Consider the following 16,130-nt stretch of genomic DNA (forward strand, 5'->3'; position numbering starts at 1 on the left):
CTCTATGTCTTTTGATTGGAGCATTTAGTCCATTTACATTTGAAGTATTTATATGTATGTTCTAATTGCCATTTTGTTAATTATTTTAGGGTTTTTTTGTAGGGCTGTCTTGTTCCTTCTTTTGTTCTCTTGTGATTTGATGACTATCTTTAGTGTTATGTTTGGATTCCTTTTCTCTTTTTTGTGTATCTATTATAGATTTTTGGCTTGTAGTTACCATGAGGTATTTATATAGTAATCTGTATTTATACATGATTGTTTCATGTTGTTGATCTCTTAATTTCAAATACATTTTAACAATCCTGCATTTGTATTCTCCTCCCCTCACAATTATTATTTTTGGTATCATATTTTACCTCTGATTGTTTTGTGTAACCCTTAACTGCTTATTTTAGATATAGATGATTTTACTACTCTTTTAACCTCCCTGCTAGCTTTGTGCATGGATGATTTCCTACCTTTACTGTATGTTTGCCTTTACCAACAAGTTTTTTCATTTCATAATTTTCATTTATCTAGTTGTGGCCGTTTCTTATTTGTTGAGAAGTTCCTTAAATATTTCTTGTAAGTTTGGTGGTGCTGAACTCTTTTAGCTTTTGCTTGTCTGTAAAGATTTTGATCTTTCCATCAAATCTGAATGAGAGCCTTGCTGGGAGTATTCCTGGTTGTGGGTTTTTTCCTTTATCACTTTAAATATGTTGCCCTTCTGGCCTGCAGAGTTTCTGATGAAAAGTCAGCCGATAGCTTTATGGGAGTTCCCTTCTATGTTATTTGTTGTTTTTCCTTGGCTGCTTTTAATATTGTCTCTGTCTTTAATTTTTGACATTTTAATTACAGCATGTTTTAGTGTATTCCTCTTTGGGTTAATCTTGTATGGGACTCTCTGTGCTTCCTGGACTTGGATGTCTGTTCCCTTTCCCAGGTTAGGGAAGTTTTCAGTTATTATGTCTCAGATACGTTCTCAGTCACTTTCTGTCACTCTTCTCCTTGTGAGACCCCTACAATGAGAATATTAGTGCACTCAGTGTTGTCCCAGAGGTCTCTTAATACTGTCCTCATTTCTTTTCCTTTCTTTTTTTCTGTTCAGCATCAATGATTTCCACTGCATCAATGATTTCCACTACTCTGTCTTCCAGCTCACTAATCTGTTTCTCTGTATCATTTAGTCTACTGTTGATCCTTCTAGTGTATTTTTAATTTCAGTTATCATGTTCTTCATCTGTTTGGTTAGTCTTTATATTTTCTAGCTCTTTGTTAAAAACTTTAAATTTTCACTCTGTGTATCCATTCTTTTTCCATGTTCTCTGATCATCTTTACAATCACTGCCCTGAGCTCTTTTTTGGGTGTTTGCCTATCTCCACTTCATTTAGTTTTTCTTGTGGGGTTTTATCTTGTTCCTTCATCTAGAACATGTTCCTCTGTTGCCTCATTTTGCCTAAGTTGCTGTTTGCATTTTTATGTTTCTGGTAGGTTGGTTATGTTTCCTGACCTTGGAGAAGTGGCCTCCTCTAGGCGACATCTTATGTGTCCCAGCAGTGCATTCCCCTCTTATCACCCAAGCTATATGCTCTGGTGGTTTCCTGCTATGAGGGCTGTGTGGGTCCTTCTGTTGTGAGCTAACTATGTGGGCCATCTGGTAGGCTTGGTTGGCCCCTGTTCAGGTTGGTTGCTAAGCCCTGCCCTGTGCAGAGGCTGCTGGCCACTGGTTGGCATGACCAGGTCACAAGATGGCTGACTGCAGAACCCCAGGGGCCCCAGGGCTAGTGCTGGCTCACTGGTGGGTAGAGTCAGGGTCTAGAAAACACCAGGGCTGTTGCCCATCCTATGGTGGGTGAAGCAAAGTCCTGGGGTTAGTGCTGGTCTACTGGTAGGCAGAGCCAGGTCCTGGAGTCTGGATGCAAGGCCAATGGTCCCAGATCTGTTGTCAGATCGCTGGGGGGAAGGGGGAGGGGCTGTTCCTGACACAGTTGGGTATGGGGTTTGCGATGTCCCAGAGCTTATGTTGACCTGCTAGTGGCCAGGGCCAGGACCCAGGCCCAGATAGTCCCAGGATATGGTCTGGCCTACTGATGGGCTGGATGGGTCTGCAGCCTGTGGGATTGTGGTTTTCTTGCATCTGGTGTCTGCCCCCTGGTGGCTGAGGCTGGTCCAGAGGCTAGAACTGGCTGCCTGGACAGCACGGCCAGGGCAGGGCTGGGTCTTGGGGCTAAAAACCAGAGGGAGGATTCGACAATGGCCCTTGCCAACACCAATGTCCATGTGGTAGAAGGAACTCCCAAGAATGGCTGCCACCAGTGTCGATATGTCCCCAGGGTGAGCTGCAGCTGCCTCCTGCCTCTTTAGAAGACTCTCCAAGATCAGCAGGTAGGTCTAACCCAGGCTTCTATCAAATGACTGCTTTTGCCCTGGGTCCTGGAGCATGTGAGATTTTGTGTGTGCCCTTTAAGAGTGAAGTCTTTCTTTCCCCCAGCCCTCTGGGACTCCTGAAAGTAAACCTTACTAGCCTTCAAAGCAAAATGCTCTGGAGTCTTGTCTTCCTGGTGCAGGACCCCTGGGCTAGGGAGCCCGATGTGGGGCTCAGACCTCATAGTGCTTTGGGAGAACCTCTGCAATGTAGTTATTCTCCTATATTTGGGTCTTCCTTCCAGGGGGATGGGACTTGACTATATCACAAATCCTACCCTTCTACCCATCTTGTTGTGTTTCCTTCTTTATGTCTTTAGTTGTAGAAGATCTTTTCTGGAAGGTTCTGGTCTTTTTCATCAAAGGTTATTCTGCAAATAGCTGTGATTTTGGTGTGCCCATGAAAGAAGGTGAGCTCAGCATCTTTCTATTCCACTGTCTTGGCCAGTCCCTCCAGAATGAATTTTTAAAAGAATATTGAGTCTCTTGCAGAATTACAAAGAGGGCTAGAGCTATATACAGCCAGAAACAATGAATGCCTGAAATCATATCATTTTGGCCAGAAGACAGCTGCGGTCCTTGAGGCTAAATGCTTATTACCTTATGGCTGACCCCACTAACGCTGGACACTGTTTCCTACCACTGCCAGACTTCCTCACAGTCCCCCCATCTTTTGGTCAGTTGCTCCCAAACCGCAGTCCCTTCCAATTTGAAGTGAAACATGTTGTTATGCCCACGAGAGCGTATAGGAAGGCACCTAACAGGCATTTCAACTGTGGTAGGAGGTGAGTGCTGCCCTCTACCAAGACCCACAAGGTAGAGATTTCTGCAAACACAGAAAGGGGATTGAGGCCATAGGTGGCCCAAAAGAACATATCTTCTGCTAGGTTTTAGACCCGTGCGGATTCATCTTTAATGTATTAACTACCTGGAGCTCTTGCTAAATGCACATTACAATTGAGAGGGCTGGAAGGAGGGGGGCTTGGCTTAGCCACACTGGAGACTGAGGCCAAAGGAAAAATCAGTAATACTGACCCTGTCTTTATTTAAAATTTTGATATTTGTTCATCACGGAATTTGCGTTAACCTTGATTTTTAAAATATTGCATTAAAATAGCATTCCTCTTGATTACTTGGTTTTTTGGCACCCAAGGCAAGTGCCTTGCTCACGTCACTCACTTTGCCCTTGTCTGGCCTCGTGAGTCAGTAGGTCTGGTCTGCGGCCCTAAGCTGCGTTTCTCACATGCTCTCGGCTTGTGCCCATGCTGTTGTTCCATGGCCCACGCTTTGAGTAAAGAGGTTTGTAGGATCATTTTGTCTGAGATGCCAGACCATTCAATTCCAGTTTAGGATTGAGATAAACATTTTATTTGTCCCTACTCAGTATTTTTCTCCAAAAACATCTAGTTAAAAGTATAATAAGGTACCATATAAAATGCCTTGAAATTTTTCTTTCTCAACAAAAGCTTTGTATAAATACAAGCTTTCTATAGATGGTCATTGAAATCAGTAAAAACTTCAGCTTGAAATTCCATCAGTGCCGAAGATCTTGTGGGTATTTTTTATTGAAAGATCTTTTTCCTTCAATAATGGTCATTTTACATTAAAACTTTATACAACCAAAATCTCAAAATAATAATAAAATCACACTAAGGTATTTTTATTGTTAAGTCTCTACTTCATTTTATTGTTGATAAAAATATTGCAAGACAATTGTAACTCTAATGTTTCTGCTTTAAAATAAGCAATTAAAACTAAACATCACAAGAAGAGACAATGAATACATACTACAATTTGCTAATAACTGGCTAAAATGATAATTTAATAGTAATTAATGTATAAGAAACAATTGCACTTGAAAAATTAAAAAAGTAAAGAAAAAACCTCTAGTTTTGTAATATGTCTTATGAACAGAGGTTAATCATCTATAACCTTGCCAGGAGAAGTGTATGTTTGTTTAAATTAAAAAAAAGAAAGCTTGTGTGTTTAACTAGCAATCATTCATTTCTTTTAAGTCTTGAATTTTTTATATGCTTTATAGAATTTCCCCCATAGTTTGTTGATCAGAAAAGACTGCAACACAACTAAAGCAAAATAACACTTCATTGGTATTTAGTGCAAAGTAGGAGTAATTTTTACATGAAATATTAAACATGTAGCCTTTAGAAGTTGTTGGAAGTAAGTGTTATGACTTACTTCCAGTATACTTTCCTCAGTATACTCTTAAAAAGATTTTGATGGAAATTTTTTAACTGAGGTATTTCTCCTCCTTTGTATGGGATCAGTGGTAGGTAAGCCAGTACAGAGTTGACTTGTCTACCATTCTTTGTTAATGATCTGATTTATGCACCTGTTCTCTGCCATTACTGTGATATTATTCAAAGCTGACAGGATGACAGAAAAAGACAATGCAGAAGAATTAATGTAGCAGTATAATTCCAGGGCTCTAGGTGGAGAGATTCCTATTAAGAAGTGTTATATTAGTGAGGAAATCATTGAAACTAACAAATGTCTACATATTTGATTTAGAAATGAACATCACTGTGGAAAACATGCAGTGGAATATTAATTGCTTCTCATAGCCATAAAAAAATTAACGTTCCATTGGTTCTTAACAGTCTGAAGGTCCACTATATATAATATTAACTCCAACTTGCAAAAGTACAACTATCCACTTCACCACACATGCCAGCTGCTACCATGAGGCTGAGCCATCGTTTCCAGAAAGAAAATGCCTTGTATATGGTAAATAACTTCGCTGTCATCCTTTCTTTAAGGTACATAATAGTGTAACAGCACACTGTCTATTGAGTAAGCATAGAGGAAAATGATACTAATAAAATACTAATGTGTTTTTGTAGGAGAGGAGAAAAGGATGTAATTCCTTCCCCTGCTGTACTAGGCAAAGGATTTGTACTTAGATTTTGAAGTCAGGATTGAAGAAAAAGGTAATATGCCAACACCACGAAATGTAGGTTAGTACCAGCAATGTGTGGGTTTGCTGTATTTCTGTGTGTCGTGTAAAGCAAATTTAGGGAAATAAAAGTGAATATATGTGGCTTTTAAATTGCCAAGTCCTTTTTTTTATCACGTGTATAACAACAAGGCCACTTAAAACTCTGAGATGTTTTTAAAGGTAGCAAGGTGAATGCTCTACATTATAAATGCTATTGAACATTTGACTCTAAATATGAATTACTTGATTATGGTAAAGAAAGAAACTTCCCACAGGAAGTCCTTTAGTACAAAGACTTCAAGTCTTGTCTTACTGTTAACTTTCCCTAAAGATTTAAAAGATTTTCAGAGACATGTAATGTCAATAGACTCTTATACCCTGTAATAAATGGCTGGTTTGGGGGGGTGGTTTTATTATTTTTCCTATCTCACTTTTGCTGCTTTGGGTGAAATGAGCCTCCCCTTCAGAGTTTTAAAAACTAGATTACACTAGAAGCAGTGTGTCCCACACTTCTCAACCTCTGTGATATACCAGAAGTCATCTGAAGAGTTTTTACCAGAATATACACATCTGGCCCCATCCTCACAGGATCTCTGATGATTGAGTAGGTCTGGGAGGGAGCCTGAACTTCTTAAGAACAACTGCACTAGACGGGGATTCTCAGAGACAGAGAATTTGTAGCTGCTGCTTCTTTTTTTTTTTTTTTAATCATTTTAAATAAAAATGTTCCCTAGGAGCCAGCTGGGCCAAATGGTTAACGTGTCCTTGAGGAGAGCTGTGGTAATAACAGGGCCTGTAGCTCAACAGTGCGGTAGAAGAGTCAGTGGACTCGCTGTCTGTGTTACAGTTTCCTGTTGGGGCAAAATCATGAGAAGCAGACATGGGCAAAGAGTTGGGAGCCAGACTTTTACTTGCAATTCCCAGTTACTCACTGCATTCAGGCGAATGGGCACTCTTGTTTATATAAGATCCTTTCACTATTACTATAGAAAAGGGTAGAAATCTCCAAGCACATGGTAAATGGTTTGGAACAAAGAAACAGGAGTACAGAATCAAGAAAACTATTACAAAGATTGGCAAAAGTACATGTTCTGAGCGGTGTGTGGGTGTACGTGTGTGGAAGGGCCATGGAATGGGTGTGGCAGGCGCTCGTGAGAAGTTCTCAGTCTGGAGATTTTGCTTCATGTGGTCCCTAGGACGGAATTTTCTCTTTAGAATTAGGAGGACCTCAAGGCACCAGGACCTAGGGCTGTGCAAATACACTCTTTACAAGGAACACCACCAGTTCAGTTTCTGAACATTATTTTAGAGCCTATAAAACATGCTGCTTTCCCCTAGCTTCGTTTCTTTCTTTACCTCATATAAAAAATAAATAAATAAAAAGGGCAAGAGAAGAGCCAATAACTGGCAGTAGGAATGGATAAGAGTCACTCTTTACTTAATAATCTGTGGACAGTCGCTCCAGGCCTTGGCTTTCCTTTTGGCCAAAGCCAGCCAGGCTGGTTCTGTTGACACGGGGGCAGCGTCTGGGGTAGAGAATCTCTTTGTGACTTCTTTCACCAGTGGTGCTGGGGGAGCCGAATCAGAGATCTCCACTAGATTGCATTTTGAAGGAAAAGGAGAAAGGAATAAGTCAGAGCCACATTTTGATTTAGCAGAAGTATGAGATTCAGAAAGGAAAACCCAGTGAAACACTGGGTATCTTTGGTGAGAAGAATTAGAGAAAGAAAGCTACGTGATCGTAACTGTTACATACGGAATTACGGTGATCACAGTGCAGTCGATTCTAATTTCAGAGAATTTCTAGAAACCTAATTTTCTCTGTGCGCAGAAGCTATGCCTGTGTAATAATAAGAGGTCAATTCTGTGATTCTAGGCATACAACCAGTCAATTTCATGAAGAAAAAGCTTAAACCAAGTAGTTTGAAGTTTGAACCTGTTAGCTGGTGAGGTTAAAAGCTACCTCCTCTACCAAGCAAGCATGCCCTGGGTCCCTCCTCCCTCTGAGGCCCATGGATCCTGCCAGCTCTTATCACTCAGACTCCTCTAACAATTCCTTTGTATCCTATCACTATTTATCAGACCTTAGAGGCTTTGTGTGGTGAGCGTCCCTTTGTGTGGTGAGGCTTTGTGTGGTGGAGCCAGCTCTGAACTGCATCAACCCTTTGGTGCTTCTAAGAAACCAGGCAGACAGAGGTTGATCTCTTTGACTTTGGAGCTTTCACTATTCTGCAAGAATTCTCTCTTGACACACACCAATATGATGTTTAGAATCTTTAATTCCTGAGTATAAGATCAAACGAAATAATGCCCTTGGAGGTTCTTGAGAAAATGCTCCAAAGTGGTTTTCAAATATAAAGGTTTTTTCTCCTTACCAAATAGTAAATATGGCTTTAATAGTGAGACCTCTTTACATTTCCAGACCTCAGCTAGCAGGTATCCAAGGCATAAAAAAACCTTGGGTCCAGAAGTTGGGTGTCCTCTGAGGAACAGGGCTGCCTAGTGGGAAAACAGATGCCCTAATAACCCCTGAGAGGAAGTTCTTTCAGACCCTCCATCCTCCAAGTGATATGTAACACAGAAATAGTTACAAACATCATTGGATCATTTTATCTTTTAACAGAATAAAGAGTTTTTTTTTTAATGTGCATGTGTCTCCTATGTGTCATGAACATATAAACACTGCTGTTGTTAATTAACATCAAGGACTTAGAGCACAACAACTTTGCTCTGTCAAGTCACACCTGGGTCAGAAATTTGCTTCAGTAAGAAGGGACCAGGGACCACCCCACTTTTGCCTGGAGCATCTGAGCCACTTGGATGACCATGATTCAGAGAAACAATTTCCATTTCCAACTGGAGCACAGCTCCAGGTAGGGGTTTTCCAATACAGCTTCCTCACATTTACCTTAAGTTTGTGGTGTCAAAGGAAACAGGCTCCTGAGTCCACTTTTCAGCTCAGGCTTGATATCAACTACTTTGCTTTGAGTCACTGCTTCATTTAAATTTTACCTAAAATTCACCCTTTCCCCTGAATCCTAATATAATCTTATCTCTTGTTTTGTTTAGAAGGTTCTTATGGTGTGCAGTCTTCCCTGCTGCAGGAAGTTAATAAACCTAATTTTGTTGGACTACAGGCAGTGGAGTTGGAGAGGGCTCATATCACCTTGTTAAAGGTTCAGGAATATAACGAGTCACTTGATATCACATTAGTAGCTTGAAATTAGCCATGGCTGGGAGTGTTTACACCACAGCAAATACTACAAATCAGAGGTCTCTCCACTCCCTGAAGAACTGATTGTTAAAAGTTTATCATCACACCACTTGATAGTGGGTGAGTTTCCGATGATCTTTATCAGACGAGCTTTATCAGTGTCAGAGTTGATGAATGGGGTTGTGAGACAGCTTGTGCTCTGAAATGCCTAAAATGCTGTGCTAGTTATGACGCTAGAGGAAATAAAACACACCCTAAGAAGAAAAACTTTTAAGTACGGTTAAATAGAAATGGACCTGTTCTCTACCTGTCACAGATGTAGGAAGAGTGTTGGCCTTTTTCAGCTGTTCTCGGCGCTCGAGCCTGGACGCTGCTGTCTCTGGCTTCTTCTCTTCTGGCTGAGCGGTGGACTTGTGCAGGGAACCAGCTCTGCTGACACTGCTGCTTCCAGGCTGCGGGCTGACACTGACCTGGATGGAGAGAGAAAGCCAGGGGGAGACTGACCATGCAAGGCAAGGCCTTGGAGGCTTCCATTGGCCAGCCCCCGTTCTCTGGTCCCAGAGGAGGGGCCAGACTGCAAGGGGGAGCAGTGTGTGCTCAACCACGGAGCCGCTCAGTGCACATGTCCCGAAGAGGGGACGCTACATACTTTCCCAGAAGAGCCCTTCAAATTAACTATACCGTTAGGGCCACAGAGCAAGATTCCTAATTTCCTCTCGACTCACTGCTCAAATAAAATGCTTCTTGTATTTCTCATATAACCTGTGTGAGCGGATTCTGCCAAATCAGGCTAACCGAAGAGCATAAGGAAACCAAATTTCTAACCTAAAACGCCTCCTTGTCCTAACAGCGGTCAGCTTATTTATTGCTCTACTGTCTAAGTATTCTCCACCACTCTCAGCTAGCCTTGTTTTGTTATTGTCGTCTTAAATCCTGTGAACTAAAAGAGCCAAGCTCAGGAACTCCCTGGCGGTCCAGTGGTTAGGACTCGGCCCTTTGACTGCTGGGGCCCAGGTTCAGTCCATGGTTGGGGAACTAAGATCCCGCAAGCTGCGCAGCACAGCCAAAAAAACAGAGAGCCAAGCTCAGGAAAACAAAGTTGAAGCTGAAGGCTAAGCTACTTACGTTTTCTTTGGAGAGCTTTTCGGCCTGCTTGGCCTCCCTGGCTTGCTTCCTCTCCTCTCGAGTCGCCTGCTGCTCCCGAAACCCCTTCTGCTTTTGCAGTGCCAACGTTATCCACAGTGGCTGCGCGGTTTCAACTTTTTCCGCAAGTTTGGAGCCGTCTAAAGAGTGTCTGCTCTGAAGCGTCGGCTTTTCTGTGGGAAAAATGACTGTGATATTGTGATGTACAGTAAGAAATACATATTTGGGTCTTTGTCCCTGTTTCTGGCACAGAACTAAAACCCTTGCGGTTTCCTAAGTGATGAGAGCATAAAGGTGTCTTCTGTTCTGCTAATGAGGTAACTTTTGGAAAGCACCTAAAGATGGAGGTTGGTTGCCAATAGAACCAATCATGTGATTAGAGGGTTAGAACTTTTAGTCCCACCCCCAAGCTCTCGGGGAGGGGCAAAGGGTTGGAGGCTGAGTTCAATCACCCACGGCCAATGATTTAATTGATCACGACTATGTGATGAAGCCTCCATAAAAAGCCAAAAGGACTCGTAAGGAGAGCTTCTGAGTTGGGAACACATGGAGGTGCTGGGAGAGTGACTAGCTCCAAAAGCATGGAAGCTCTGTGCCCCTTTCCCCATTCATCTCTTCCATCTGGCTGTTCCTGAGTTCTATTCTTTATATATAAACATATATATATATAAACTAGTAAGTAAAGTGGTTCCCTGAGCCCCTCTAGCAAATTAATTGAGCAACATAAATTTGCAATTGGCATCTAATTAGATGGGGGCGGTCTGGTAGGACTGAGCCTGTAACTTGTGCAATCTGATGTTATCTCCAGGTAGAAAGTCAGGACTGAGAGAAGTGAGCTGAATTGACACCAGCTGGTGTCAGAGAATTGTTTGGAAGTGTGGGCATCCACCCCCCACATCTCCCCAACAGAGTCAGTAAAAAATCAGATGTGCATTGAAACTAACTACTCACTTGTCTCAGTCCCTCATCCCCTAAAGCTTGTGACAGTCATCAGGCCAAGAAACAGTCAACTATCCCTTTCTAACACAAACACGGTGCCAATACCTGAGTGACTCCACTGGGTGGGAAAGTAATATATTCAATCAGTGGAAAAAAAAACAGGAGCATGTGTCTCCCCTCAAAATGGAAGAAAAAGTAGTCTCAAAAAACCTCAGGCCTACAGAGGACCCAGGTAGTTATTTGATTCATTGTCCTGCTTTTATTTATTGCTTTTTCACATTTTTTTCAATGGAAACTTCTCCATGTCCCCACCCACCCCCCTCCATCCAAACAAGTGGAATCCCAACGTATGAAAGGGGAAAAGGGGACACTGCAGCCTAGTGGGGCTGCTGAGGGCACCAGGACTCTGAGGAACACAGTGGGAAGCTGCGATTTTGGTCCAATGCCCTCATTTTTGCTTTAAATTTTTATTTATTTATTTATTTACTGGCACACTGGGTGGCGTGTGGAACTTCCATGACCAGGGATAGAACCCGTGCCCCCCGCAGTGGACGCACGGAGTCTTAGCCACTGGACTGCCAGGGAAGTCCCCAGTGCCCTCATTTGATAGATGTGAGTACTTGGGTCCATAACCATCAACTGCAGTGACCATGGTCACCCAGCACTTAGTGCATGGGCTCAAGCCTGAGCCTAGGACTTCTGACTTCCAGTCTGTGCTTTTATTGTGGTGGACTGTCTTGCCTACGCAACTGGGGGCAACAAACTTCCCAGGTAGATGGGGTCAAACACTGAGTAGTAACTGGGCTCTGGAATTGAGCAGACCTGGGTTTGACCTTACGTGATCTTAGAAAAGCTACTTAACCTCTCCAAGCTTTCATTTTCTAATCCATAAAACGGAGATGAGAATGGCACATGCCTCATCAGGCTGATGTGAAGATTAAAAGAGGTCCTCGGTATGAAAACATTTAGCATAGTGCTTGGCATGTAGTAACCGCTCTACAAAAGTGAGTGTTCTTGTTATTTATGTCTGTGAGACAATGATCCCCACTCCCCTTCTACTCCCCAAGTAAAAATTATGTGCTTTTAGAGATAGCCATTCTGGCATTGGCATTGAATCCTTTACTATCTCCAAGGGAAAGGGCCCATTCTAGTCCTGTTCTCTGAAACCAAACAGAAGTCTACACTTTGATCCAGACCTTACCACACAGGGCTTTCAGTTAAGTGAACTTCATATTGAGGAGAAAGAACCAAAATAAGTTCGAATTGGGAATTCAAGCACAGAAATTCAGGCAGATCCTTAATTTTCTACAGCTTTTAGATCTCTAATGCTGTGCAAAGAATTCATATAATGAGCCTTGCGAATTTTAATATTCCTAACCAAATAAGGATTCAGTTATGATCTAACATAGGAAAGAAAACTGACACATTTCAGAAGTATTTTTTTTAAAAAACTAAAACTGAAAGGAGTTTTTGATTAGTTAACCAGAAAATCAAAAAATATTTACCACTTCGAGCATTCTACTTAACTGAGAAGCTTTACGTACATTGGAACGAAATGAGTTTCACCTTTTTACTCAAGGGCCGTGTAACACCTGTGTGTAAAAATGGCTAAAAACCAAATTCCCCAGATCTAAGTGATTTCCATTTAAAGCAGTTATGTAAAAGAGTCTCACCTGAACTTGCTTGGGAAGGTCATTCAAGCAACAGGCCAGTTTCCTGCCAACAACTTTGACTGGGTTTATCACAAGGGTCGAAATATCTTTAAAGCATAATTGCCTAAACTTACAGTTGACTAAAATAATTTGAAAAGATAAATCTCTAGCCAGATTTTTATCTTCTTAGATCTGTAGTTTGAATAGTACATCCTGGAGTTATGGACCAGACTCTTTGAAAGGCTGTCACATAATATGTGTTAAGGGCCTAACAGGTCTGGATTGTAGTTGGGGATCAATAAACAGAAAACAGGATGTTAAAATGGGACTCATGCCTGAGTTTCAGCCAGGGATGCCCCAAAAGGTCGTAACAAATAATAAATGGCACTTACTCCCATGTTCTGAAGTGATGTGCTTGATCACCTACTCAGGACTAGCCAACGAGGTGACCAAAACAGCCACCTCAAGGTCCTAGGAAAATCAGAGCTGAGGCAGAAGCAGCCAGAGTAGAGAATTTCTTTGAAAAACACTGTTGCAGCATGGTGTGTTCCCACGTCCTCTCCCCAGCAGAGGAAAGGGGGCTAAGCCAAGTGAGAGGATCTCTCATGAGACCACTCAGATAAACTCCCGGAGCCTGTGGGGCACAGACTTGAGGTTCTATTTACACCAGGAAAAGTCCAAAGGCGAGGACGGTGGCTGCCAGGGGCCTGGAGAAGAGGCGTTTGTGCTGGGAAGACATCTGTTATTGAGTGATGCTTGAGGTTCAGGTGCTAGCCATGTGGATGGGGGAGAGAGGGGCAGTCTGGAGGGGAACCAAGGACCCAGGGCTGCCTGGAGGAGGCACCACTGAAGTAAGGGAATTGCAGGAGGAGAAAGAGCCCAGGTGCCTGGCACATGAGGGGTCTGAGGAACACACAGAAGAATCAGCACTGAACATCCCCCAAGAGCAGTGAACGTTGCTGCCTCACCTCTCTCCCTTCCTTTGCTCTAGCTATGGAGCCTGTTTCTGGGCCAGGAGGAAGGGCAGAAGTCGACCATGCCTGCACCCCCACTTTAGGCATTTCGGCCCAAAGCAGGCCAAATTAGGAGGGAGACACTTAGTTTGAAATACTGTTTGGAGTTTGATTATGACACTGGAGGCAGCATATAAATTACTAACATGACATAGTTGTTACTAAAGGTGCCTAGAGGACTTTTTACTATCAAAAAGTAACTGAAAAGATAGAACTCCAACTCAACAACAACTAAAAAACCCAATTAAAAAATGGGCAAAGGACTTAAATGGATATTTCTCCTAAAAAGACATACAAATGACCAACAGCATATGAAAAGGTGCTCAACATCATTAATCATCAGGGAAATGCAATTAAAACCACAATGAGGTATCACCTCACATCTGTGAGAATGGCGTGTGTGTGTGTATCTCCCAGAAAATAACAAGCATTGAACAGAATGTGGAGAAATTAGAACGCTTGAGTGATGCTGGTGGGATATAAAATGGTGCAGCCACTATGGAAACAGGGTGGTTCCTCAAAAAATTAAAAATAGAATTACCATATGATCCAGCAATTCTACTTCTGGGTATTTACCCGAAAGAACTGAAAACAGGATCTAGAAAAGATATTTGCACATCCATGTTCATAGCAGTGCCATTCACGATAACCAAGAGGTGGAAGCAACCCAAATGTCCATCAACAGATGAATGAATAAACAAAATGTGGTGTATACATACAATGGGATATTGTTCAGCCTTAAAAAGGAAGGAAATTCCAATAGATAACTAATGAGAAGCTACTGTATAGCACAAGGAACCCTACCCAATGCTCTGTGGTGCCCTAACTGGGAAGGAAACCCAAAAAAGAGGAGATACAGGTATACGTATAGCTGATTCACTGTGCTGTACAGCAGAAACTAACACAACATTCTAAAGCAACTATATGCCAATAAAAATTAATTAAAAAAAGAAATTCTGACACATGCTACAATATGGATAAAGCTTAAAAACATTACGTTTAGTGGAAGAAGCCAGTCACAAAAGGACAAATTCTGCATGATTCCACATATATGAGGTATCTAGAGTAGTCAGATTCATAGAGACAGAAAGTGAAACAGTGGCTGCCAGGGGCTGGGGGAGATGAAAACGGGAGTTGATTAATGGATACAGAGTTTCAGTTTTGCAAGACGAAAAAGTTCTGGAAATTGGTTGTACAACAATATGAATGTAGCATTACTGAACTATACACTGAGAAATGGTTAAGATAATAAATTTTACATTATGTATTTTTTTACCACAATAAAAAAAAACTTGTAAAAGTGACTGAAAGAATTATGGGGGGGGGGAATCGGGAAGATGGCAGATGAGTAAGAGGCGGAGATCACCTTCCTCCCCACAGATACACCAGAAATACATCTACATGTGGAACAACTCCTACAGAACACCTACTGAATGCTGGCAGAAGACCTCAGACCTCCCCAAAGGCAAGAAACTCCCTCACGTACCTGGGTAGGGCAAAAGAAAAAAGAATAAACAGAGACAAAAGGATAGGGATGGGACCTGCACCAGTGGGAGGGAGCCGTGATGGAGGAAAGGTTTCCACACACTAGAAGCCCCTGCGCGGGCGGAGGCTGCGGGTGGCAGAGGGGGAAGCTTCGGAGCCGCGGAGGAGAGCACAGCAACAGGGGTGCAGAGGGCAAAGCGGAGAGATTCCCGCACAGAGGATCGGTGCCGACTGGCACTCACCAGCCCGAGAGTCTTGTCTGCTCACCCTCTGGGGCGGGCGGGGCTGGGAGCTGACGCTTGGGCTTTGGTCGAAGCGCAGGGAGAGGACTGGGGTTGGTGGCGTGAACGCAGCCTGAAGGGGGCTAGTGCACCACAGCTGGCTGGGAGGGAGTCCGGGAAAAAGTCTGGACCTGTCGAAGAGGCAAGAGACTTTTTCTTCCCTCTTTGTTTCCTGGTGTGCGAGGAGAGGGGGTTAAGAGTGCTGCTTAAAAGAGCTCCAGAGACGGGCGTGAGCCGCGGCTAACAGCGCGGACCCCAGAGACGGGCATGAGGTGCTAAGGCTGCTGCTGCCGCCACCAAGAAGCCTGTGTGCGAGCACAGGTCACTATCCACACCCCCTTCCGGGGAGCCTGTGCAGCCCGCCACTGCCAGGGTCCCGGGATCCAGGGACAACTTTCCTGGGAGAACGCACAGCGTGCCTCAGTCTGGTGCAACGTCCCGCCGGCCTCTGCTGCCACAGGCCCGCCCCGGATCCACACCCCTCCCTCCCCACCGGCGTGAGTGAGCCAGAGTCCCTGAAGTAGTTGCTTCTTTAACCCCGTCCTGTCTGAGTGAAGAACAGAGGCCCTCCGGCGACCTACACACAGAGGCGGGGCCAAATCCAAAGCTGAGCCCCGGGAGCTGTGCGAACAAAGAAGAGAAAGGGAAATCTCTCCCAGCAGCCTCAGGAGCAGTGGATTTAAGCTCCACAATCAACTTGATGTACCCTGCACCTGTGGAATACATGAATAGACAAAGAATCATCCCAAATTGAGGAGATGGACTTTGAGAGCAAGATTTACTATTTTTTCCCCTTTTCCTCTTTTTGTGAGTGTGTATGTGTATGCTTCTGTGTGAGATTTTTGTCTGTATAGCTTTGCTGTCACCATCTGTCCTAGGGTTCTATCCGTCCGTTTTTCTTAAAAAATTTTTTTTTCTTATTATTTTAATAACTTTTATCTTACTGTATTTTATTTTATCCTTTCCTCTTTCTTTTCTTCCTTCCCTCCTTCCTTCCTTCCCTCCTTCCTTCCTTCCCTCCCTCCTTCCTTCCCTCCCTCCTT

At 43.1% G+C, this 16,130-nt stretch overlaps 2 protein-coding genes across 2 annotated transcripts in view; one reads left to right on the top strand and one right to left on the bottom strand.

The window, feature by feature from the left end:
• AASDH (aminoadipate-semialdehyde dehydrogenase) overlaps positions 1 to 6,769 on the top strand; it is a 43,533-nt gene extending 36,764 nt beyond the window's left edge. Inside the window, exon 15 of the mRNA XM_024746682.1 lies at positions 5,266 to 6,769. Coding sequence (XP_024602450.1) covers positions 5,266 to 5,325 — 60 coding nt within the window. The 3' untranslated portion in view covers positions 5,326 to 6,769. The remainder of the gene's footprint in view (positions 1 to 5,265) is intronic.
• Positions 6,767 to 16,130, bottom strand: part of CRACD (capping protein inhibiting regulator of actin dynamics) — a 49,311-nt gene continuing 39,947 nt past the window's right edge. The window contains exons 7-9 of the mRNA XM_024746678.1: positions 9,700 to 9,890; positions 8,882 to 9,044; positions 6,767 to 6,955 (exon numbers count right to left, since the gene is read on the bottom strand). Of these exons, the coding sequence (XP_024602446.1) occupies positions 6,795 to 6,955; positions 8,882 to 9,044; positions 9,700 to 9,890 (515 nt within the window). The 3' untranslated portion in view covers positions 6,767 to 6,794. The remainder of the gene's footprint in view (positions 6,956 to 8,881; positions 9,045 to 9,699; positions 9,891 to 16,130) is intronic.

This window comes from Neophocaena asiaeorientalis, unplaced genomic scaffold (assembly GCF_003031525.2).
Source record: "Neophocaena asiaeorientalis asiaeorientalis breed wild unplaced genomic scaffold, Neophocaena_asiaeorientalis_V1.1 scaffold19, whole genome shotgun sequence".
Classification (NCBI taxonomy): Eukaryota; Metazoa; Chordata; class Mammalia; order Artiodactyla; family Phocoenidae; genus Neophocaena; species Neophocaena asiaeorientalis.